This window comes from Aegilops tauschii, chromosome 6, assembly GCF_002575655.3.
Source record: "Aegilops tauschii subsp. strangulata cultivar AL8/78 chromosome 6, Aet v6.0, whole genome shotgun sequence".
Taxonomy (NCBI): Eukaryota; Viridiplantae; Streptophyta; class Magnoliopsida; order Poales; family Poaceae; genus Aegilops; species Aegilops tauschii.
In genome coordinates, this window is record NC_053040.3 from 266,843,160 (window position 1) to 266,868,279 (window position 25,120).

The 25,120-nt window shown below is 50.6% G+C and overlaps 1 protein-coding gene across 11 annotated transcripts; it reads left to right on the forward strand.

Annotated features, from left to right (window-relative positions):
• Positions 1–16,606: 16,606 nt before the first annotated feature.
• On the forward strand, positions 16,607–23,498 carry LOC109779262 (uncharacterized). 11 transcript variants are annotated; one of them, XR_006665332.2, is made up of 9 exons: positions 16,607–16,771; positions 16,874–16,960; positions 18,213–18,590; positions 20,372–21,388; positions 21,827–21,915; positions 22,517–22,758; positions 22,844–22,896; positions 22,986–23,076; positions 23,158–23,498. XR_006665332.2 is itself a non-coding variant. In XM_040392437.2 (4 exons), exons 3-4 carry the CDS (start codon positions 17,402–17,404, stop codon positions 20,806–20,808), a joined length of 777 nt encoding a protein of 258 aa, XP_040248371.1. In that variant the 5' UTR covers positions 16,619–16,771; positions 16,874–16,960; positions 17,366–17,401; the 3' UTR covers positions 20,809–21,586. The 11 variants fall into 11 exon arrangements, 1 of the variants encoding a protein (XP_040248371.1); XR_012187727.1 differs by lacking the exon at positions 18,213–18,590 and adding an exon at positions 17,366–17,741 and having other exon boundaries at positions 16,619–16,771; positions 22,986–23,080; XR_012187726.1 differs by lacking the exon at positions 18,213–18,590 and adding an exon at positions 17,366–17,741 and having other exon boundaries at positions 16,619–16,771.
• Positions 23,499–25,120: the final 1,622 nt, after the last annotated feature.

The following is a 25,120-nucleotide window of genomic DNA, read 5'->3' on the forward strand; positions in this document are numbered from 1 at the left end:
CGGGTTAGCCTCGATGCCTCTATTAGAAACCAAAAAACCCAAAAGCTTGCCCGCTGGCACTCCGAAAACACACTTGGCCGGGTTAAGCATCATCTTGTAGACCCGGAGGTTATCAAAGGTTTCCTTCATATCATCTACCAAGGTCTCCTTCTCTCTGGACTTCACCACAATGTCCTCCACATAAGCAAGAACATTGCGCCCAATCTGACTGTGTATACAATTCTGCACACATCGCTGATAAGTCGCCTGGATACATAGGAGAAGGCTCCAAACGAAGTAATAAAAGTTGTCTTCTCCTGGTCCTTAACTGCCATTTTGATCTGATGATAACCGGAATAAGCATCCAAAAAGCTCAGACGCTCACAACCCGCCGTAGCATCAATGATTTGATCAATACGAAGGAGAGCGAAAGGATCAGCTGGACAAGCCTTGTTTAAGTCTGTGTAGTCCACACACATACGCCAGGTGCCGTTCTTTTTAAGCACGAGCACCGGGTTAGCCAACCACTCTGGATGAAAAACTTCAATAATGAACCCGGCCGCCAAGAGCCGGGCCACTTCCTCGCCAATGGCCTTACGCCTCTCCTCACTAAATCACCGAAGAAACTGCCTGACCGGCTTAAACTTTGGATCAATATTGAGAGTGTGCTCAGCAAGTTCTCTCGGTACACCCGGCATGTCAGAAGGTTTCCATGCAAAGATGTCCCGGTTCTCACGGATGAACTCGATGAGCGCGCTTTCCTATTTAGGATCCAGATTAGCGCTGATACTGAACTGCTTAGATGAGTCGCCTGGGACAAAATCAATAAGCTTGGTTTCATCAGCCGATTTAAACTTTAGCACCGGCTCATGTTCTGTGGTTGGCTTCTTCAAAGACGTCATGTCCGTCGGGTCAACATTGTCCTTATAGAACTTCAACTCCTCTGTTGCACACACAGATTCAGCGTAAGCAGCATCGCCTTCCTCACATTCCAAGGCTATCTTCTGACTCCCATGCACTGTGATGGTGCCCTTAGAACCCGGCATCTTGAGCTGCAAATAAACATAACACGGCCGCGCCATGAACTTGGCATAAGCCGGCCGTCCAAACAGGGTGTGATACGGGATCTTGATTTTGACCACTTCAAAAGTTAACTTCTCAGCCCTAGAATCATGCTCAGCTCCAAAGGCTACTTCTAGCTCAATCTTACCCACTGGGTATGCCGATTTACCAGGCACCACTCCATGGAAAACGGTGTTGGACGTCTTAAGATTCTTATCAGTCAACCCCATACGACGGAAAGTCTCATAATAGAGGATGTTGATGCTGCTGCCTCCGTCCATGAGCACCTTAGTGAATTTATATCCACCGACCTGAGGCGCCACTACTAAAGCCAAGTGACCCGGATTGTCAACACGGGGAGGGTGATCCTCCCTACTCCATAGAATAGGCTGCTCAGACCATCTTAAATAACGAGGAACTGCCGGCTCAACAACGTTTATAGCCCTCTTATGAAGCTTCTGGTCTCGTTTGCACAAACTGGTGGTAAACACATGATACTGTCCACTATTCAACTGCTTTGGATTGCTCTGATATCCAGACTGCTACTATTGCTGGCCTCCCTGACCGGATTGTTGATGATAGCCACCTTGGTTTCCTTGAGAGCCTTGAAAGTTGGAATTTGAACCGCCGCCCGGGCCATGAAAACCGCCACCACCTGAGCCGCTGCCCAGCCCATGGTTGCCGTTGAACATGTTGGAGTTCTTGAAAGCCTTCATGATCGTACAGTCCTTCCATAGGTGAGTGGCCGGATTTTCGCGAGTACCTTGCCTTGGACAGGGTTCATTCAGCAACTGCTCAAGAGCGGGACCTGACCCGCCGGACCGAGGTGGTGGCCTCCCCTTACGTTGTTGATTGTTACACTGTGCATTGGTGTTAGCCACAAATTCCGGGCTACCATCAGCCTTATGTTTATTGCCTCCCTGATTCGCCGGGTTATGCTAATGACCCTTGGTATTACCGTTCTTATTTCCCTTCCCTATCTTATCATCATCAGACTCGGGATCCTTGGTACTATCAGAGTCGGCGTACTTGACCAAAGCCACCATTAGCTGGCCAATGTCATTACAATCGCGTTTGAGCCGCCCCAGCTTCTGTTTCAGAGGCGTAAAATGGCAATTCTTCTCCAACATTAAGACTACAGAGCCGGCATCCATCTTATCAGATGAATGTATTATGGCCTTGACCCGACGCACCCAATGGGTCGTGGACTCAGCTTCCTCTTGCTTGCAATTAGTCAAATCCACGATTGACATGGGTTGCTTGCATGTGTCTTTGAAGTTTTGAATAAACCGGGTCTTTAAGTCGGCCCACGAACCAATGGAATTAGGCGGCGGCCCCTTCAACCAGGTGCGGGCCGTTCCATCCAACATCATGGGGAAGTACTTGGCCATTGCAGCGTCACTGACCTCTAGCAATTCCATGGCCATCTCATAGCTTTCAATCCATGCCCCGGGCTGTAAATCGGCCGTGTAATTAGGCACCTTTCGAGGGCCCTTGAAATCCTTGGGCAAACGCTCATTACGCAGAGCCGGCACCAAGCAAGGGACACCTCCAGTCCTCGTGGCCGCGCCTGCCTCCACAGAGGTCGTCGGATAAATCGGAAAAGACTGGTAAGCTGCCCGCTCAGCCGCCTGCTGAGCCGCCCGCTCCGCCTCTTGGCGTATTCTGTCCTGATCAACCAAGTTAAGAACTCCATCACGCGCCGGGTCATGCCCTTGCGGTTGGTCACAGCGCCGAGCGTTGCTTGAAATGGCTGTTGAATCCATATGCCTGCTATAACTTGGTCTCCGGCTTGGGCGAGGGGTTGAGTGGATCCTGTCTCGACTATAAGAGTATGCCTCCTGCTGTGCCAGAGCCGTCTGAAGAAGTTCTCTGACCCTTCGTGTTTCAATCGCTGCTGGAGAATCGCCCTCCGCCGGGAGAGCCGCCAATCCTGCCTCCATAGCGATCATGCTCTCCAATGGGTTAGAATAATGACCCGGTGGTGTTGGTACATAATGAGGCGGAGTAGTATTCATGCGAGGAGGTTCCATCACCAGTGGTTGAACCGGCGTCCCAGCCCCGGGCGTTGCAACCCGGTTTATCTCCGGCGGGTTACTGGGGCCTGCACCGGGTGTGCGGAAGAGGTTTCTAGGATCATAAGTCAGAGGAAAACGGGATTGAGCCTTCTGGTGCCTTCTCCTCATGAGTTCGTTAGAAGCGTTCAAATCCATCGTAAGCTGGAAAGCCTCTGATTGAATCAGCCGTGCTCGTGCATCCAAAGCTGCCCGCTCTGTGGCTAGCCTAACGTCCTCCGTTGCTAGGTTTTCTTTGGCTAGTGCTACCTCCTCACGTAACCGCGCCATTTCTGCATCATGTTCAGCCTGATCCGCCGGATTAACCGCGGTAGTTAACAGGGCTGTCAACTTATCTATGAGATCCATCAGTGCCTGAGCCCGCGGGTGCGGAGGGCCTCCTCCCCCGGCTGCCGCTGACCCGGAGGTTATTGCTGCCGCAGCCGTAGAGTTTTGAACGGGTTGCATGCCAGCCATGAAGATCCCCACTCTGCTCGGCGGCTCAAAGGGGTCCGGAATACTGCTGCCATCGGAACAGCCCCCAAGCCCGCCGTCTTGCAATTGATACAATGAATCCATCTCACCCGTGGACGACTCACCGTCAGAGTAGATGGCCGTCTCACCGCCATCCACGGATCCTTCAGAAAATTCCCCTCCATGGATGCATCCCACGAAGGCACGCTTCACGGTGGGCTGAGCCCGGGCGGGTCTCGTACGCTGAGCCGTCTTGATGATGTCGGTGCAGATGTCCGGCTCAGGGCCGGGCTCGCCGATCCGGCCGATGAAGACGTGAATTCCGCCGAAGGGGACCCGGTACCCGTACTCAATTGAGCCAGCCTCGGGGCCCCAGCCTGCGTCGTCGATGTAGAGCTTGCCGCGATGACTCTTGGTCATCCGGCCCACAGCATATCCCCTGAGCCCTTCGAAGCTGCCCTTCAAGAACTCAAATCCACCGTGCACTCGCCCCACGGTGGGCGCTAACTGTCGTGGAATTGTCATGACAAATGTCCTAGTGAAAGGACTTAAGCGTGGAGCCATAACAACTAGGAAGCTTAAAGGGGTTAAAATGGGACAAAGGACACGAGGGTTTATACTGGTTCGGCCCCTTGCGGTGAAGGTAAAGGCCTAATCCAGTTTGAGGTGGTATTTCTTATGTTTCGATTACTAGGGAGCGAATCCGCTTGACCTAGCTTTCAACCTAATGTTACTTGCCCTGAACCGCCGCCGGGTCGTCCCTTTATATACAGAGGTCGACGCCCAGCGGCTCACAGAATCCCGGCCAGCTCATAAACAGTGTTCGGCTCGGTCTCTAATTATCCCTGCCTTACAAGACAAGTTATGTACATATGGCGGTTTATCTCTACAAGCCTTAAATCGCCTTTGGGCTTTGGGCCCTTATCTGAACCGCCATCTTCCAGAGCTGTCCTGGGCTTCATGAATCGCCATGGGTATAACTCGGCCCCTCCTGGGCGGGTCATACCCAATAGTTATATCTCCAACATGACCCGTATGTGAGTTCCGTGGGGAGAACTGCCTCTGCCCCGTATACCAGGGCAAAGGGTGTCTGGCCGGTGGCTCAATTTGGTGTCATTCTGATCGACCAAAGAACCGCTAGCAACTCATTAATCCAGCGCCTTCCACTCTTGTGCAGCTTGTCAAAAGTCTTTGTTCTCAGGCCTCGCAGTACTTCAGCATTTGCCCTCTCCGCCTGGCCGTTGCTCCGTGGATGTGCTACGGAAGCGAAACAGACCTTGCTGCCGAGGTCCTGGATGTACTGCATGAAGGTGTGGCTTGTGAACTGCGCGCCGTTGTCGGTGATGACCATGTTTGGCACACCAAAACGGCAGACTAGCCCCTTGAAGAACTTGACGGCTGACTGTGCTGTAACCTTGATACGTCTCCAACGTATCTATAATTTATGAAGTATTCATGCTATTATATTATCAACCTTGGATGTTTTATATGCATTTATGTGCTATTTTATATGGTTTTTGGGACTAACCTATTAACCTAGAGCCCAGTGCCAGTTTCTGTTTTTTCCTTGTTTTAGAGTATCGCAGAAAAGGAAAACCAAACGGAGTCCAATTGACCTGAAACTTGACGGAGCTTATTTTTGGACTAGAAGAAGGCCAAGGAGTAAAAGAGTTGGGCCAGAAGAGTCCCGGGCTGCCCACAAGGGTGGGAGGCGCACCCACACCCCCTGGGCGCGCCCCCCTACCTCGTGGAAAGCCCGGAGACCCCCCTGACTTGTTCTCGATGCCAAAACCTCTTATATATACAGAAATTAAACTAGATCGTAAGTTCTGCCGCCGCAAGCCTCTGTAGCCACGAGAAATCAATCTAGGCCCTCTTCGGCACCCTTCCGGAGGGGGTCATCATCACCGGAGGGCATGGAGGAGGATCCCGGAGGGGCCATCATCACCATGAAGGCCAAGGTCCAGAGGGAGAACCTCTCCCCATCTAGGGGGGAGGCCATGGAGGAGGAAGCACAAGGGGGAGAACCTCTCCTCCTCTCTCTCGGTGGCGTCGGAGTGCCATCGGGAGGGGAATCATGGCCGCGGTGATCGTCTTCATCAACATCACCATCCTCATCTCTTTTACGCAGTTCACTCTCCCACACCCTGTTGTAATCCCTACTTGAACATGGTGCTTTATGCCACATATTATGATCCAATGATGTGTTGCTATCTTATGATGTTTTGAGTAGATATCCTTTGTCTTTGGGTTGATTGATGATCTAGATTGGTACGAGTTGTATGTTTTATTGGGGTGTTGTCCTATGGTGCCCTCTGTGTCGTGCAAGCGTGAGGGATTCCCGCTGTAGGGTGTTGCAATACGTTCATGATTCACTTATAGTGGGTTGGTGAGTGACTGAAACACAAACCCGAGTAAGGGGGTTGTTGCGTATGGGAATAAAGAGGACTTGATGCTTTAATGCTATGGTTGGGTTTTACCTTACTGATCTTTAGTAGTTGCGGATGCTTGCTAGAGTTCCAATCATAAGTGCATATGATCCAAGTAGAGAAAGTATGTTAGCTTATGCCTCTCCCTCATATGAAATTGCAATGACAACTACCGGTCTTGTTAACAATTGCCTAGGACAATTCTGCACACCGATCCATCATTATTCCACACTCGCTATTTATAATATTTAGTAATATATTTTAACTTTATGATAACAGCACCTACTTTTATGTTTTAGCTCTCTGATACCATACAAAGTTATCCTCTTCATACCCACAACGTAGTTTTATTTCTCGTTGCTAGTTGGAAGCAAACGTTCGGTGTACGTAGAGTCGTATCAGTGGCAGATAGGGCTTGAGAGAATATTGATCTTACCTTTAGCTCCTTGTGGGTTCTACACTCCATACTTATCACTTCCACCTTTGGAAATTGCTACGATGATTCCCTGCACTTGGGGATTATCAAACCATTCTCACTTCCTCCACCTCCGGCCACTTTGTGAACTTGTCGACCGCAACGTACAAGTACTCAAAGCCCCCGAAAGCGCGGGGGAAAGGGCCCAGTATGTCGAGCCCCTAGACCAAAAATGGCCAGGAGAGAGGAATTGTTTGAAGGACTTGAGCTGGTTGATGAAGCTTCTTCGAATAGAACCGACACGCTTCACACTTGGTCACTAGTGCCGTTGCATCCTGTAGGGCAGTGGGCCAGAAGAAACCTTGCTGGAACGCCTTGCCAGCAAGGGCCCTCGACCCTATGTGGGAGCCACATATGCCTTCGTGTATCTCCGCCAACAGCTCCAGTCCTTCCTCCCGGGGGATGCACTTCAATTTCACACCGTTCGGCCTTTTCCTGTACAAAACGTTATCGATGAACTGATACATAGCAGACCGACGGGCTACTTTCTCCGCTTCTTCCTGCTCCTCAGGAAGCTCCCCTATTTGGAGGAATCGGACGGTATGCTATGCCCATGTTGGAGCCTGGGGCTCGACGGCAAGGGCTAAAGGCATTTCTTCTGCCATAGGAGCGGCCGTCTCTACGGCCAGGGCTTGACGCCCTGCCAGAGTCAGTTGCCCCTTGGCAGGCCCAATTCCCACAGCAACATCCTTGCCGGCGGCCCCCAAGGGGCTCGGCGGGAAAGTACTTGCCGGGGCCTGATTTCCTTCACTTGTTCTGCTCTGTTGATGGTTCAGCGGATGGTTGAGTTAACCGAAGCACAAAAGTACCTGGTTCCACAGGTACCTTGAACGCAGCGCACTTCGACAGGTAATTGGCGATGTCGTTCTCCACTCGGGGAACGTGCTCTGCTTGTATACCGTCGAAGCGCTCTTCCAGCTTCCTCACCTCATCTATGTAGGCCTCCATCAACGGGCTTTGATCATCTTTGTTAACTTGCCTGACGACAAGCTATGAATCACCCCTGACGATGAGCTTCTTAATCCCGAGGTCTGTCGCGATCCTGAGACCGGCAAGCAACCCCTCGTATTCAGCGGTGTTATTTGTGGACATCTCCCTGGGAAAGTGCATTTGGATTACATACTTGAGGTGCTCTCCGGTTGGTGCGACTTGCAGCACACCAGCACCGGCGTCTTGAAGTGAGAAAGCCCCATCAAAGTACATGATCCAGTTGCGACATGCTTCCTTGCCGGGGAGAGTGGTCTCCTGGATCTCTTCGTCGGGCGTTGAGGTCCATTCCGCAATGAACTCCGCCAGGACTCTGTTCTGGATTGTCGAAGTACTTTCAAACTTCAAACCAAAGCTGACAGTTCCAAGGCCCACTCCACGATCCTCCTAGTTGCGTCTGGGTTATGCAGTATCCGTTGCAACGGGAGGCGGGTAACGACGGTGATTTCGTGTGCTTGGAAATAATGACGCAGCTTCCTCGAGGCCATAAGGAGGCCGAAGAGCAATTTCTGCACACCGGAGTACCTCGACCTAGCTCCCTGCAAGAGGGAGCTGACAAAGTAAACCGGGTGCTGCATCATCTTCTTCTTCTGCACCACTTCATCTGACTGCGCGGACCCTGTCCCGATGGCGTCAGACTCTGCCGGGGGCCTTGCCTTGCCGGCGCCAGGCCCTGCCGGGGGAATCTCTGGCTCACCATCCACCGGTCCTGCCGTTGCCACTGCCTCTTCGTCGACCTCCCTCTGCGCCACTAGCGCGGCGCTGACCACTTGATTCGTCGCCGCCAGATACAGTAGCAATGGCTCTTGTGGTTTAGGCACAACCAGTACTGGTGTAGAGGAGAGGTATTTCTTCAGATCCTGCAGTGCCGCTTCGGCCTCCGGGGTCCACTCCATTGGGCCCGCCTTTTTCAAGATTTTGAAAAAGGGAAGGGCACGCTCAGTAGACTTGGAGATGAATCGGCTCATGGCGGCAGCGCAGCCGGCGAGCCGACGCACATCCTTGATCCGCTTGGGCGCCTCAATTTGCTCGATAGCCTTGATTTTGTCTGGGTTTGCCTCGATCCCACGTTGTGACACAAAGAACCCGAGAAGTTTGCCGGACGGAACTCCGAAGACACACTTCTCAGGGTTCAACTTGAGGTTTATCTTGCGCAAATTTGCAAACGTCTCCTCCAGATCTTGTACAAGTGTTGCCCTATCCTTGGTCTTGACCACTATGTCATCCATATATGCTTCCATATTTCTATGTAGCTGGGGCTCAAAACCAATTTCGACTGCTCTTGCAAACGTTGAGCCAGCACTCTTCACCCCGAAAGGCATCTGTAAAAAGCAACATGTACCACATGGGGTGATGAATGCTGTCTTTTCTTCGCCTTCCCTTGTCATGAAGATCTGGTGGTATCTTGAGTAGGCGTCGAGGAATGATAACATATCACACCCGGCCGTGGAGTCAACAATCTGGTCGATGCGCGGCAATGGGAAAGGGTCCTTGGGACAAGCCTTATTGATATCTGTGTAGTCAATACACAACCTCCACTTCCCATTTTCCTTGCGCACCACCACCGGATTGGCCAACCACGTCGGATGGAGTACTACTCTCACCAAGCCTGCTGCTTCCAACTTCCTAATCTCCTCTGTGATGAACTCCTGCCGTTCCAAAGCTGCTTCCTGACCTTCTGCTTGACGGGTCGCGCATGGGGGCAGACAGCAAGATGGTGCTCAATCACTTCCTTGGGAACGCCGGGGATGTCAGATGCTTGCCATGCAAACACATCGACATTCGCCCGCGGGAAAGTGACGAGCGCGCCTTCCTATTTGCCGTCGAGGGTGGAGCTTATGGTGAAAGCCCCTCCCGTCCCATCCTCCTTGACGGACACCTTCTTGGTCTCTGGTGGTGCAGCTCTGGATTTCTTGCTCTTGCCGGTGGAGCTCTCTGGCACGTCCTCGATGGTAGCACAACACTCCGAAGAGGTGCGCTTGCCGGAGTGGGTGCGAGAGGTCTTGCTGCTCTTCTTCTTCCCTCCCGGGGTTTCAGCGGCAGGAGCAAGTGCTTTGGTGGCAGCTGCTGCAACTGCTTCCCGGTAGAGTAGGTCGGCGCAGATCAGCGCATCCTTCTTGTCGCAGGGGACGGTGATGATGGTCATCGGCCCAGGCATCTTCAGCGTGTTGTAGGCGTAATGCGACGCTGCCATGAACTTGGCTAGTGCCGGGCGGCCGAGGATCCCATTGTAGGGCAAAGGGATCTCGGCTACATCGAAGACAATCCTTTCCGTCCTGTAGTTCAACTCGCCTCCAAACATCACAGGAAACATGACCTTCCCCTTCGGCTGGCTCCTTCCCGGGTTGACCCCTTGGAACGTGCCCGGCTCCGCGAGGTCTCCATCAGGAATTTGCAGCCTTTTGATCACAACGGGTGAGATTAAGTTCAGACCAGCCCCGCCGTCAACCAGCATCTTGTTCACCTTGAGGTTGCGTATCGTTGGTGAAACCAACAACGGCAAACACTCGACCGCAGTTGTGTGGTCAGGGTGATCCTCGGCGTCAAAGATGATGGGCGTGCTGGACCACTTCAGCGGCTTCTGAGCGTCGAACGATGGCTCCGCTGTTGTGATCTCACGCGCCCACTGCTTGAGCTGGCGGTGAGAAGTATGCAGCGAGGCGCCACCATCGACGCACATGGCCTTCGTAGCCTTCTGAAACTCATGCTCGCCGGACTCGTCGTCCTCGTCATGATCGTCGTCTTCCTGCTTCTTGTCGCGGCCCCGAGCGGGCCTCTCTTGCTGGTTATCCTTGCCGCGGCGACCTCCTTGGCCGCCACACTTCTTGCCGGATCCTTCGGCACCATCCTGACCCTTCTCCTTGTCCCGCCTCTCATACTCGACTTTTTGCTTTTCAGCAAGCAGCTTGACTTGTCGGCAGTTCTAGAGGTCGTGGCCCTTGGTGCGGTGGATCTTGCAGTACTGCTTGTCAGAGCCTCCTGGCTTATCGGCAGCTGCCAAGGCCCGGCAAGCGGCGCACCCGGCAATCTCCTTGCCGAGGTCGTCTGCCTTGGCCTTCTTGGTAGCGCCGGTGTCGTCGGATCCCTCGACGGCAAGCACGGCCTTGCCCTTGCGTTTCCTGTTGCGACGCCGACCCTTCTTCGTCGGGGCGGCGGTGTCTTCGTCGGTAGAGTCGGTTTCCACGCTGGCGTCCTCGCCGGGCTACTTCCTCCCCTCTTCGTCCCGAGCGCATCTGTTGGCCAGAACGTAAAGTTCGGCCACATCCTTGACCTTGTTCATTGCCAGCTCTTCGCGCATCTTGCGGTTACACACATTCTGATGGAATGCGCTGATCATGGCCGTGGGATGAACGTCTGGGATGTTGTATTGCACTCGGCTGAACCTCTATATGTACTTGCGCAGGTTTTCACCTTCCTTCTAGGGAATGATATGCAAATCACTCGCCTAGCCATGAGCTTGGTGGCCTCCAGTGAAGGCACCAACGGACTCATGACACATATCCGACCAAGAAGAAATGGAATCCGCCGGCAAGTGCATCAACCAGGACATGACATTGGGTTTCAGGGCCAACGGGAAGTAATTGGCAAGCACCTTGTCGTCACGAGCTCCAGCGGCTTGCATCGCGATGGTGTAGATGCTGAGGAACTCTGACGGATGGGTCTTGCCGTTGTACTTCTCGCCGACGTCGGGCTTGAACGTGCGGTGGGACGGCCACTGGAACTGCCATAGCTCACCGGTAAAGGCTGGGCAACCCACCTCGTAAGGTAGGCCGCCGGAGCCTCCCGGTGCTGGGTGGTCCATAGCGGGGCCCGCCCGCTTATCCGACTGGTGGCGTGTGTCGCGCCGGTGTTCGGTGGTGGTTCGAGCGTCTTCATGGGCTCGCTCCCGAAGAACTTGGCGCTGGTCGCGGTGGGTCCGTGGGTCAAACAACGCTATGGAAATGTTATCACTAGTGTCATCACGATGGGTCGACACCCGCGGTGGCTGGCGTGGAGGAGGAGAGTGCACCATGGCCGTAGCACCTCCGGCCCCTCCACCGCTGGCGTGCGATGGTTCGATGGAGCGCCAGCCTGAGGGCCCCGCTGGCCGTGGCTCGTCCTTGTTGGCGATGCTGACGAGGCTCCGGATAGTGGCTCTCCACTCGTCGAGCTTTTTCGCAGCAGGAGGGAAGTCGAGGAGCAGCGGCGCGCGCGCCAAAGCTTCTGCTGGCGTGGGTGGCGGCGAAAGCTGCATGGACCGTGGCGCGCTCCGACTTCTAACCACGTTAGAAGGAGCTCTGTCACGGCCCGGCGGCTGTGTGCCATTTTCGCTAGCACTTCGGCGGGCATGCTGGCCTCCTTCGTCACGCAAATGATGCACTGGACTCTTCCCACGGCAGCGCCCGGGGTCATCGGCGTGGTGACGCTGCCCATCGCGCACACCCTGGGAAGAGCGCGCTGTGGGCGCCGGCATGGGCATCTTGGAGGTCGCTGCACCGCCCGTGGGTGGCACGGCGCCTCCCCCGGAGGGCCCCGCGCCGCCTGCAGGGGGCCCAGCTCCGTCTCTGGAATTGGCGGCGTGCGGCCCGTCGTCTTGCGCACGAACGACGTTGCTCGCCAGGCTCTGACTGGCAGAGCGATGTTGGTGCTCGCGGGTCGCGCCTCGGGTTCTGTCCGCGACCGGCCCGCTGCTTGCCCGCATCGGTACGGGCCGTCCGGCTCCCGACGAACCGACCGCCGTGACCGCCTTCTTCTTGGGAGCCATGACGATGAAGAACTACTAGGCTAACTACTAGACCGGATTTTCACAACTGCGCCACCTACCTGGCGCGCCAAAGATGTCGGGGGAAATCGACACCTATGGAATCACTGGGATCCCTTCTACGGTTGGCGGGCGCGGGGTTGTGCAAAGAGCGGGTCTGACAGGAAGCACACGGATCGTTTACCCAGGTTCGGGCCGCGAAGATGCGTAATACCCTAGTCCTTCTTTGGTGGATGTATTCGAGTGTTCTTGTGTTCTTGAGCTAGCTACGGGGTGCAACTTGCCCAAAAGATCCAAATCCTTCTCCTGGTAGCCTCGGGCCTCCTTTTATAGGCAAAAGGGGCTGCGACAGTGGCACACAGGAGGTGGAAAGGTGTACAGTGGATGAGTCTATCCTCAGGCACCATCGGACAAACGCATTTAATGCGCTGCCGACGTGTCCCTCTTGCTATATCGGGGACGGCAAGGAAGCACGTCCCAACTGTCGCCGCCTCGCCTGGCTTCGACACGCGATCGAGCTGACGAGGCGTCGTGGCGCCATGTTGGCTGGCTTTTGGGCTGGTGCGGTGGTGGAGCCTTCATGAAGACCTGCATGCCACCACACAGGTGCTTGCTGCGTTGGTCGTGGAGGCCGCTCGTCGCCACGCAGGTGCCTGCTCAGCTGGTTGAGCTGGCAGCTACATGGGGACGGTGGTGGAGCCTTGGTAGATGCGGGCCTGGCCACGGCCCCGTAAGTGTCTTTGGCAAGGGCCTTGCCGGGGCCCCGACAAGGCTCTTGCCGCGGCACCGTGGTCGTCCCCGGCAAGGGTCTTGCTGGGGGTCTCATGGATCTCCTCGGCAAGGATCTCGCCGAGGGTCGTCGTCTTATGGTCCTCATCTGATCTTGTGTGTTCATGATCTTGATGAAGATCTGCATGCCACCACAGAGGTGTCTCCCGAGCCTTGGTTCCAATGTAGTTGGTTGGTGGTGTTGGAACCCGCGGGCTCAAGGGTGGCTTGCTCTGCTGGCATCGGGCAAGTTGCCCCGGCAAGGGTCTTGCCGGGGAAGTCCACCTCGCCCTCTTGCTCTTTGGTGTTTCTTGGTCTTGGCGTTGCCTTTGGTCGCCTTGTGATTCGGCTTCCTTCCTCTACCCTTCTTAGTGTGGCCGCGGGCGCGGCTCCAACTGCCCGTGCACAAGTAAAGGGGTAAAAAGGGAGTGCCCCTACTTTGTACACAGACACAAACCAAACTGATAATTTGAAGAGACTTGCAAAGATATCAAATCATACATATAAGAATTCAGAGAAGAACCAAATATTGTTCATAGATAATCTTGATCATAAACGCACAATTCATCGGATCTCAACAAACACACCGCAAAAGAATTACATCGAATAGATCTCCAAGAGAATCGAGGAGAACTTTGTATCGAGATCCAAAGAGAGAGAAGAAGCCATCTAGCTAATAACTATGGACCCGAAGGTCTGTGGTAAACTACTCACACATCATCGGAGAGGCTATGGTGTTGATGTAGAAGTCCTCCGTGATCGATTCCCCCTCCGGCGGAGCGCCGAAAAAGTCCCCAAGATGGGATTTCATGGGTACAGAAGGTTGCGGCGGTGGAAATAGGGTTTCGTGGTGCTCCTGGATGTTTTCAGGGTATATGAGTATATATAGGCGAAAGAAGTAGGTCGGTGGAGCCACGAGGGGCCCACGAGGGTGGGGGGCGCGCCTCCCTACCTCGTGGCCGCCTCGTTGCTTCCTTGACGTCCACTCCAAGTCTCCTGGATTGCGTTTGTTCCAAAAATAACTCTCCCGAAGGTTTCATTCCGTTTGGACTCCGTTTGATATTCCTTTTCAGCGAAACACTGAAATAGGCAAAAAAACAACAATTTGCACAGGGCGTTCGGTTAATAGGTTAGTCCCAAAAATAATATAAAAGTGCATAATAAAGCCCACTAAGCATCCAAAACAGATAATATAATAGCATGGAACAATCAAAAATTATAGGTACGTTGGAGACGTATCAATCTCTCCTGTGAAAGCTATTCGGGTGCCTCACACACTTAGACAAGTATTCAAGCGACGTGTACTCCTTTCTAATCATAAGTATGTGTTCTGGTTTCTTATCTTCATGTATTGTTTTATTTTGGTACTAGCCATTTTTCACAGTAGCTCATTCTATCTCTACCTGTACCCTTCTGTTCTCGTACTATTTTAGTGGCAATGAGCTTGGAATAACCCTCTGGGGTGAAAGAGCTATTCGATTTAACGGAGGAAGTGTTCATTTCATGGGTCAAACAGAATCAGCTGTGGTCATCTTTGTTAGCGCCACCGTTTTTAATGAAGGTTCGCCAAGAAACAGACTGATGGATGTGTGTACTTCTTTCTTATTGCCTTTGTGTGCTTAATGATCGTGACGTTTGCCATAAACTAGGATCCAAAGAATTGTCTAGAGGATGTGCCTACAAATGGTATGTCAACCATGATATACCAGATATAAATGTATTTAGGAGCAGGTAAGGAGTGTTGGGCTATTCATATGACATTTCTTCTTTCTAATTTATACTTATGTACTGTGGCGTCTTTGTTTGTCAGGCTCCCGCCCTCATTCCCAGCAATTGAACACCTTCCCGCACCATCTAAGATTATCCTCCAAACCTAACATGCTGATGTCCTTCCAACGGCATTATTAACCCACCCCATGAACATTAATCTATATCACAAGGAGGTAACCATGTAGTCCCTGGTAGTATTGACTGTTTGTCTATAGTACTTATGATTTATGCATTTTCAAGAATACTGCTGACGCACTGCCTTCCTTTGCTTTATAGGCGGGTACGTTTTGATGCAATGTGTCAATTACCAGGGTTTCACATTTGAAAAAATGGCGAGCCACCTTCTGTACGGACTGCCACTATATGTCCATGCCGGCTGCAACGTCGCTCACTCAGCCAGATGTATATACATGTGGGTGCCGTAGCTGTTCATATACCAGTGCAACAATAGGGTAAAAAGAGCACAAATTTGCATTGGTTCTTAGTGCTCCTTTTGCTTTCCTTATAGTTTTTTTTGCTAATGACCAGGTACACGTTATTGTCCTTGCGAAAGATCGAAGCGGAGAGGCTGAGTTTGAATTGTTTGGAGCGAAAGGGCAAAAGATTGTGGGTCGATCTGCTGGCCAGGTCATTCTCAACAACATGCCTCGACGCTCAGGAAAACCCCTCCCGAACTCGTAGGCCTGCTTGGCATGAAATGCACGTTTCATGTTCGTGCCTCATCTGACGGTTTCTTTGGAAGGTGGCCGGCGTTTGACATTGATGCTATTGAATCATTCGAAGCTCTGAAGACGAACCTCTCTGTCATGGATCCGCTTACCCCGTCGTGAAGCCACACTGCTATTCAACTCCTCATGAAATCGATGTAGATGTTCCCTGCAGTTGATCTGTGCGTTGCTGGCTACCCTCTTGGTCTTTTGGTGCATAAACCTTTTTATTACGATGAATGTAAATATACCAGTATGTATGGACCATCTTATATTAGCTACACCTTCGTGATCTTTTTCCTTAGGCTCAGGCTACTCTCAAAAAGACGATAAGATATTACGTTTCTGCACATTCCAGTTGCCCGGCTGATCAATCTATTTGCCTAAATGTATGTCTGCTTGTCCTCATGCTATGTTGATGCTCATCTAAATTGTAAGCTTGTGATGCGACCGCTATGTTGTCTATTAGTGATGTGGTCGGTTATCAACATTTTATACCATGCCTTTTCGTTTGTTTTGCCGTTGCATTCTTCGTTGCAAGTGGATTTTCATGAGGTTATAATAGTTTAGACCACACCTCCGGCCTTGGCTTCTGTTGTACTGGTAGCTGCTATTGCTTTTCCCATGGAGGGGTGATACTCACAAAATAACATTTTTACTTTGGTTACCCATGAATTCAGTATCAAACCAAATCTAGAATACAAATCTTGTTCAGCGAGTTGAAAAAATGTCCATCGTTCTCAAATTTTATTCATCAAATATTAAAAGTTGTTCCTCGTTGTTAAAAAATTCTCGTATAAATTTGTTCGGCAAAATAAAAAAAGGTTTATTCTAATTCAAAAAATGTTTTCTCTTTTTCCATAATGAACACTTGTTTTACATCGTCTACTTTCGTTAATATTTCGAACCTTTCTAAATTACGAGTTACTTCTGAGGAAGAAGGTAGATAAAATCAATAAAAATCAAAGAGCAAAAGTAATAGAAAACTAATTGAAGAAACTGAAACATTCAGCCTCGCTCATGGCCCGACCCAATTGGTATTGGGCCGCACGGGATCATGCTGATTTAACATGTAGAGATGCCTGACGCAGTGAATAAGCATACGGCCCATTTAAATTCTTTCGGGCTTCCGTTCGCCAAAGCTGCAGGCAAAGGCTCGTTGTATTTCCTTCTCTGTTTTATCCAAACTAGGTCACACCTGCGTCATTTCGTTCGCCGTCTCGGTTGTGTTTTGCCCTGGCCTCTCGCCGAGCCGCCACCGCCTGCCATCGAGCCTCTGGTGTGCGCCTACACCTCCCCCTTCCTGACTCGGCTTCTCTGTGAAGGTACAACCGCGCTTCGATCGCCAGATGACCTTGCTTCCTTTTTCCAGTTCGCTTGATGCTTTCGTCTTCTTGATCTTCAAGATCCACTGATTGCACTTTCAGGTTTCTATGTCTGCCTAGGAGCTCCAGGATCACGGCTCTTCGAGCTCGGCTGCCTCCACCAACAATAATCTGCGAGCGCTTGCCCAGGTTGGTCCAGCCATACTCTTTCCTTTGTTTAGTTTCCATGGTAGGGGCAAAATGTTTTCTCTTTGCTAGATATATAGACGATGATATGTACCCTGGACACAGGTTGGACCAGACGAAAAAGAAACTGAAGTAAGAAATTGGATTTGTGTAGATAGATAGTTTGATTAAACAAAAATCCATGAATTTTGATAGAACAGATCGGTTAGGCTACAGTTAGGTCTGTTACCACTGAAAGGTTGCACACAGTTCAGTGCACCTACTCTGTCCTTGCCTTCTTGGCTGATTAAGTGGATTGAGTGAATCGAACCATCTCTTGCCCGTCTTGTTATTCTTAGAACCATTCCTATACATATGATAGTGTTCCGCTATTCGTCTGTTGGTAATTCACATCCTGTCGTACTATAGGATGCTACAAGGGTGTTCAAAATTCCACACAAGGTGATGCTTGAGATGCTCCTTGCAAACCTTGGCGTAGGCCCACCCCAGTATGAGAATGTTGTCCATGAGGACAATAAGGTTCGCATTACTGTTAACTTCAACACTTCTAGTCTGGATCCTGGAGGCTCAATTGTCGACGTGTCTGTGCCTGGAGAGTATTGCATAGATGAGGTCACTGCCGGAGATAGCGCTGCTATTAAAGCAGTCAGATACATAGAGACCATGACCAACACAGTTGTCAGAGACATAAACTATGCAAAAACAAAGCGCCAGGAAAATCGTATCACCTTCCTTGAAAAACGGCTCAAAGAATCAGAAATCAAAGGCAAGAAGCTTACCAGAGGTTGGCACCTATCTACCAGAGATATGTACTACTTTTCTGAACAAATGCGAAATGCGGCTGGAACCTCCCTTTTGGAGATCTCCCAGATATAATTGAATACAGGAGCGGCCGTCTCGCAAGGGAGCTGCAAAAAAGAATGTGATGGTGAATATCCTTTACCGCAGGATATCACCAACTTCATTATCCGTAGGAATATCTTTTATTGTGTGTATAGGATGTGCCTGCTTTTGTCTATGTGCTGTTACCATCTAGGTTAAACTAGGCTCTATCGAACATGTCCTTTATCGTTTAATGACATGAAGGCAGCGATTCCCTCATTTTGTATTTACTGTTACAGAACCTTTTTGCACCGTCCTTTGTGCCTGATCTCTACCATGCTTCCTGTGCTCAGCCTATTTAATTATACATATCCTTTGTTTGTGAGTATTATCATAGCTTCATCTTCACCCAGTGATTTTCACTTTTTCATAGACGATGATATGGAGATCGTTGAGATTTCGGGTACATATGTACTCGGAGGTATATTAGATAAACTCGACCTTCCAGCGCCACGCTATCACTCTCGAGCACATCGAAGGGGCCAGTTTGTAAGTAATGTTACATTTTATCCCTTCAAAGAACATCTGCGGCACCCGTCTACAGCGGTCCAGCTCTCGAGCTCTCCCTGCATAACTTGCAGAGCACAATAGATGTAGTTCTCAAAAGGCAATAGACTATACGGAAGATCACCAGAGGAAGGTCCTGCAAGACTACAACTATATTGAATTGAAAAGATCAGAGGAGACCAACTTACAACTGAGAAAGATGAAAGGATCAAAGGGCTAGCGACGACAACTGGTAACTACATAGGTACTGTGTTCTCAACCTGTGATCGGATATCTTCCTTGGCTGTATCTGAGTCACTTCCAGCTGGCCCCACACCAGGCGTTGAGTTGGCTAGGAAGATTTCAGAAGTTGAGCATGCTGTTGCTCGGCTAAGCAAGCTTTCACATGACGCCCTTCAGCACCTCAGGGTTACATTTGGTTATCCAAAGGAACACAACGATGGTGACTCGGATGGCCACATCCTCGACCTTTATAATTGAAATGACCAGCTATGAAGACAACAAACCTATAGTCCAGGCATTTGTTGTTTTACCTGTTGTCCTTTTGGTTCACGTACTGTAATCCCGGTTGGTACATGCGCCTGTATAACTGCCTTGTTCTACTTTTTTATTTTTTGGGAAATCCTTGTTTTATCCTAGGTGTGCTGAGCCAATTTTCCCTATTAAATTACATTCCTCTAAAAACATCACCTTCTCCTTCGCAGTTGGTTATCGTCGGCCCGTCCCAAAAGCATCTTGGATCACTGGGAGAGATACAACCCATTAGCGATGATTGCATTTTCCTTTTTCCTATGCGTTGTATGCTGGTGTGTTAAGTCACTCTCGCTGCCCGGTGGGCTCCTCTTGGCTGGGCCCATGGTATCCGAATGGGTGGGTAGGAGTCCTGGTACAAGAGAACCGGATGATCGCTAGACCACCGGTTAGATCACCATCACCCGAAAGGAGCACGTGCAGCCTCCCTACTTGCCTGCAGTGGCGGCTTCTACTGTTCACCATCGGTGCGGGAGGTGATTCTATTCACTCACCGTCCCACATACGCATCCAGCCACCCGCTCTCATCCCCTTCCTCCATTTCACTCCCCTGCTTCGCTCCTCTCACTTCCCCTTAGACGTATACCTAGATCCACACTACTGCTCAAATCGACGAGCGGTATGAGATGAAGAAGGGCACATCTAGCTACGATTGATCTTTACGATAGGTATTTCTCCTCCCGCCGCTGTATTTCGATCTGGTTGTTCTTTGGACATGGGTTTGCTAGGTTTCCTAAGTACTGTTCCTCCCCTTCTTGCTGCCCAAGCTCTTCCCCTCGATCCGCCATCTTTGAGAACTTTAGGCCAGCTAAATCGTTTGCTAACGGCCGATTCTTCTCAGAAGGTATTTTCTAAAATTTAACCCTACTTACAACAGAGAGCTGCGAGTTAATGGCCCAGAACTTAATGTGGACAGACATGCACCTAGATAGAACACATATCCTATAAATAAAGCTACTAATTTGTTATGCCATATGCATACCCACATTTAAGTATTGTTGGTTTATCCCCTGTCCTTCCATAATTACTGAACCAGATCGACTTGTAGCAACAGGATAATCACCGGCCCTTTTGTATGGATAAGAATAATGTCAGGACTAAATTAACCATTCCTGCGTTTTATTCCAATTCATGCCCTCTGCTGAATGAGATCCTAGCTCTCACTTCATTTATGCATATAAAATAAAAAAGAAGACATTTATGATCCAGTGCCCTTCCAGAGAAGATATTTCGTTCTCTTTCTTGTTTCGTTAGTACTCCCCTTCCAAACACAACCTCAAACCTAACTACATTTTATAAATTACATACCTGTTGCCCCACTGAATTTACTGCATGTATTGATTTCTCTTTCTCACAAACTACAGTAGACAGCGAAGAAGAATCATATGTTCGATTGCATCCAAAGCATTGACTTGCTTGCTTACTCTTCCATTTTAAATATAAGTGTTGTTTTTTATGGCATTCACTCGTACTACGCTATGATTTTTGGACCAGGTTTCAACATGAATCCTGTGAACCTTCTGTCCAAAGTCATCCTAGATGCTATGTTTGAGAAAGTCGGCCTTCCAGCGGCCGCCTACTCGGCACGTGCAGTTCATCTCGGGTGCGTTGAAGTCACAGTCGGCTTCCATCCAATTTCCAGTGAACTGGAGCGTCCTGTTAGTCAGACATATATTTCAACCTTTGCTTTCACTGATCTGGAAGAAGCGCAGAATCATGTTGCGCGTAAAGCCATGGAATTCATGGAGAAGGAACACAATGTGGTCCCAAGTGATTATAGCTATAACAAACTTCAGTCTGCTAGGCTTAACAACGAGTCACTGCGTCAGCGTCTGAAAGAAAAGGACCGCAGTATCGAATCATTGAAAAAGGTCAATACATCTCTGGTGCAGCAACTAGAAGAGAAGAACAACATCTTGACTCTATTATGAAGACAAATAGAGACATGATGGAGAAGCTGGCTGAAAAGGATGCAGTCATTGAATCCATCAACAAGGTCCATCAAATACTGCTGAAGCAGCTTAGTGAGAAACACGAGATCATAAAAAAGCTCAGCAAAGGCTGGGATAACTCACTGGATACTGGATTTTCAGCAACCATCCAACTTCAGTGTCTGATTGATGAGGGCATGTCCCATGGATCAACATAGGCAGGCATTGAGCTCAATGCGACTCTCCAGAATGCTCAGCACATATGTGAGTACCTTGAGCAGAACACTATCCTTGCTGTTGAGTACCTACAGTCCATTGGGACATATCCATATGACCCAAAGCCAGGTTTTACTGATGATGAAGACAACTGTTCAGTGGACCCCGAGCCCGTGCCACCAGAGCATCCACCCTACATGAGAAGTTGTTTGGATGATGAGGAGATCTTTGATAGTGAAGGCAATTGCTCTACAGACTACGACACTTTGCTCAAGGAGCACTACTGATACAACATCACCAACATGCCAGCGTGATTCTCTTGAGGATCGCTCGGTGGTATCAGCTTGCTATCTTTTACTACGTGGTATATGCATCTTACATCTGCGCTACGACCGTTGCTCTCCTATGTAGTACCCTACTGAACTTATTTTCTATGTAAACTATGTGGCATGTGCTGCACTACTCTACTCTATTATGCACTACCCCAGCCCACTGAACTTATTTATGTAAATTATATGGTGTGTACCAGGGATATAGTCCATTATCTCCCAGCCTATCAAAATTAACTATGTAAATTATATTTGTCGTCATGCTATTCTAGGCTATGCAATCCTTAGTTTGAACATGCTCTGTTGTATGGTTTGCATCGATGCTATGCCATCTGCTATGTCAGACACAATATACTGCTTCTCTTTAATCGGGCACATTGATACTAGTTGGCCGCTTATATTCCCATCTAATTTACCTTATCGACATTTCCATTTTCTTTGACTAACAACACATAGCATCAATAATTTTACAGGCCACTTAAGGCACATATCCCAATGTACAGACAGCCCGGAAGCCACAAGGACAATGGCGTGGCACATCAAAAGAGGCCCACCCAACTAGGTTAACTATATACCAGCTCTCTTTGCATACCATGTTTCCAGATCCATTCCCCTCTCCCTTCCACGAACCTCTTGTTCCAGTCCTGCCGCCGCCATGGATGAATCCTCCTCTGCATTGACAACCTCGTCCATCAAGCTGGCCACGAATGATGAGCTGCTGTTCAAGGGCTTTTCTCCGATTAGTTCCAAGTTGTTGTCATCTCATTCTCCTCTTCATCCGTCGATTTCATAACCCATTGCATGCTGATATTTACATTTTACCATTTGTTAAATCAAAGCAATATCCTATCTGTGTCACCATCAACAAGCAATTCATTCTTGAACAAGCAATTGAAACAATTGGTGGCACAATCCATCCATTCACTTTCACTGACATTGGTAGCGACGATGTGGGCATCTCTGTCTCCATTGACCTGCCTCCACACAGCAAAAGCTTGTCAAGCACAACAAAGGAATTTCATGGACCATGCATTGAATCTATGTGTGTTGCCGCCCTTGGATAACTGCAGAAAATAGGTATAATCACGATAGATGATGCAAATTTCGCATTTCATGGACCATGCATTGAATCTATGTGTGTTGCCGCCCTTGGATAACTGCAGAAAATAGGTATAATCACGATAGATGATGCAAATTTCGCGGAGCTGAAAAAATGCAAAAGAAAACTTCAGGCTGAGGAGTTCTGGTCGTCGACACTCTACGACCAGGCCAGCGCCCTGCATGACCAACTCTCTTTACTGACCGTAATCAACCAGGTCCCCAACCTAAGGCTAAACAAGAAGCTGTTGTGTTACCTTCTACGCATCAGAATACTGTACATGCCAGCCAAATCATGCTGTCTAAGGTAAGACCATTCGCCAAGGTATCTTCATTATCATGTGGTAGCACATGCTTCATGCTCGTTTCTCTTATTAGTTGCTTTCCCACAGGATACCACTGGAGGAGAAAGTGCATCGACCCCGATCACAGCAAATAATAATAGGTGCTCTCCATTCCATTTTCTTATCGTTGTCTTCACATACAACCCAACTGTGGCTTCTATGTCCTAACTACACAATTACTAATATTCAGCATCCATCGAGTGCCTTCTAAAAATAACAAGAAGATGAGGACCGCGCGTCGAGCGCTATTCCCTGGAAAATAGAGCGGCACATACGCCATTGTAGGTTGACATGCATCATCTCTTGGACCCGTTTCAAAGAGCTTCACAAATTATCGTTCACAACTTCATATGTTTTTTCAGGCTCCCATCATTGCAACAACCCGATGGAAAAAGCCGTTTTCCATGTCTATGTTGCATCGAACCTTCCCAGATTCAGGACCCGTCACTTTTGTCATGCACACAGCTTGATCTTGCAGCTGTATATACTGCGTCCGTATTAGCTTCCTCTGGGCGCATCGCTATGTATAAATGCATGGAACCCTCTGTTATGCTACTGCAGATTAGATGCAAACCACATGCTTTTGTAACTCCCCACGTCTTCCTGTCATGTAATGGACATATTATGAGCATATCATATCTCTATCTACGTCGAACAAAGTGGTTCCCATACGTGATCACATGCAGTTTACATTCAGGCTTTATTACCTCTGAACAATTAACATTATAATCTATGTTTTCAACATGTTAGGATCATCTCCATTAACATCCCTGGGTGCTATTGTTTGCCCTGTCGTTCGGCAGGCAACGCGCGGCAAGCCGCGCCCCCTATCTAGTTTTTTATAAGAGCCAGGGTGCTGGGGCCCATAGGCCAGTGGCCCAGGGGCCTTTCGGGGCGTGGCTAACGGGCGCTGCCCCGGGCGGAGGCCAAACCCGCCCGGGCGACGAGGGGGAGCCGGGGACGGATGCCGGCGGCCAGGGCTGCACGGGTGTTGGCAGGAGCAGGGCGGAGGGAAGGTTGCGGCTGCGGGGAGGCTGGGCTCGGCGCGGGGATGGGCGCGGCCAGCGGGCAGAGGCGGGGCTCCGGCGCTTGGGGAGCAGGAGGGCGGCCGGCGGCCATGGCCGAGGAGGCGCAGCGGGACGCGAGCGGCGGCGGCTGGGCGAGCGGGCTGTGGGAGAGGGTGGCCGACGAGCAGGGGGAAGTAGGGGAGCGACAGCGGAGCGGGACGCAACGACGGCAGACGCAGGCGGCAGTTGCGGCTTCAGCACGGCGAGCGGGCGCGAGCGGGGCGCAGCACGACAACAATGAGGCGAGGTGTGCGCGGGGACGAGACGGTGCGGGGCAGCGTGCGGCGGCACGGAGACGAGCAGCAGCAGGGCAAGTGCAGCGGCGATGGCAGAGCAGCAACGGGCGAGGGGCTAGCGGAGCAGCGAGCAGCGACAGTACGCAGCAGCTAAGGCAGCGGCAACGCAGCAACAGGAGCAGCTATTGCACGTACGCGTACGCGTACGAGGGAACTCAGACGAGCTGGAGGGCGACGACTACGGCAACGGATCGAGTGTACAAGGAGGGGGGATGGAGTAGGAGCTCACAGCCGTGCGGATGACGAGCTCGGGGAGGCCGGAGGTGGACCGAAATGGTGGGAATCGACGATGGACGGCGGCGATGTACGTGATGAAGAAGATGGCAATGGTGAGCATACGAGCCGTCCTGGCTTGAGCTGCTGCCCGGGACGGACGAAGCCCGTGATCACGATCCTCCTAGACGTCCTCTTGCACGTAGGCAACAACGGTGGCCGCAACGGTGACGATGGCGCGGCGACGGTAGCTTCGGGTGTGTGCTGGGGAGCGAGCAACGGCGCGAGGGGGGAAGAAGTGGCGGCTATGGTTCGACCAAGGCAGAGAGGAGCGTCCAGGGGGGAGGTATAGGCGCCGGAGGGGGCGTGGATGGGCGCCACGGTGATGGCGGGAGTCGTGGCGGCCGTCGGCGCTGTCCACGCCTCCTCTGTGAACAGAGGAGGGGGACGGGGGCGTGATGGGCTGGCCTGGCTGCGGCCAGTTGGGCCGGGGAGGGGGTTTGGCCCAGGAGGGGGGCAGGGGCTTTTTCTCCCTTTCTCTTGTTTTCTTCATAAAATTTTCTATTTTAGTTTTTAGCTCCTATTTTGCATATTAGTTTGTGAGCAAAATAGTTTGGTAAAAAGTGTAGATGGCCACATAATTAGTATTGCAATATTCGGCGCTGCCACAAAAAGTTTGGGAGGCGTCTGAATTTGTTTGAATTTCTCGTAATTGGAAAAACATTTAAATATGTTGTCTTATCACTATT

Bases quoted from the DNA above. Each gene is read 5' to 3' on its own strand.
- LOC109779262 (XM_040392437.2), top strand. From the start codon at position 17,402: ATGCTTGAGATGCTCCTTGCAAACCTTGGCGTAGGCCCACCCCAGTAT. The intron at 17,742-20,371 runs GTTGGCACCTAT...TTTTTGGACCAG, and splicing joins AGGCAAGAAGCTTACCAGAG to GTTTCAACATGAATCCTGTG.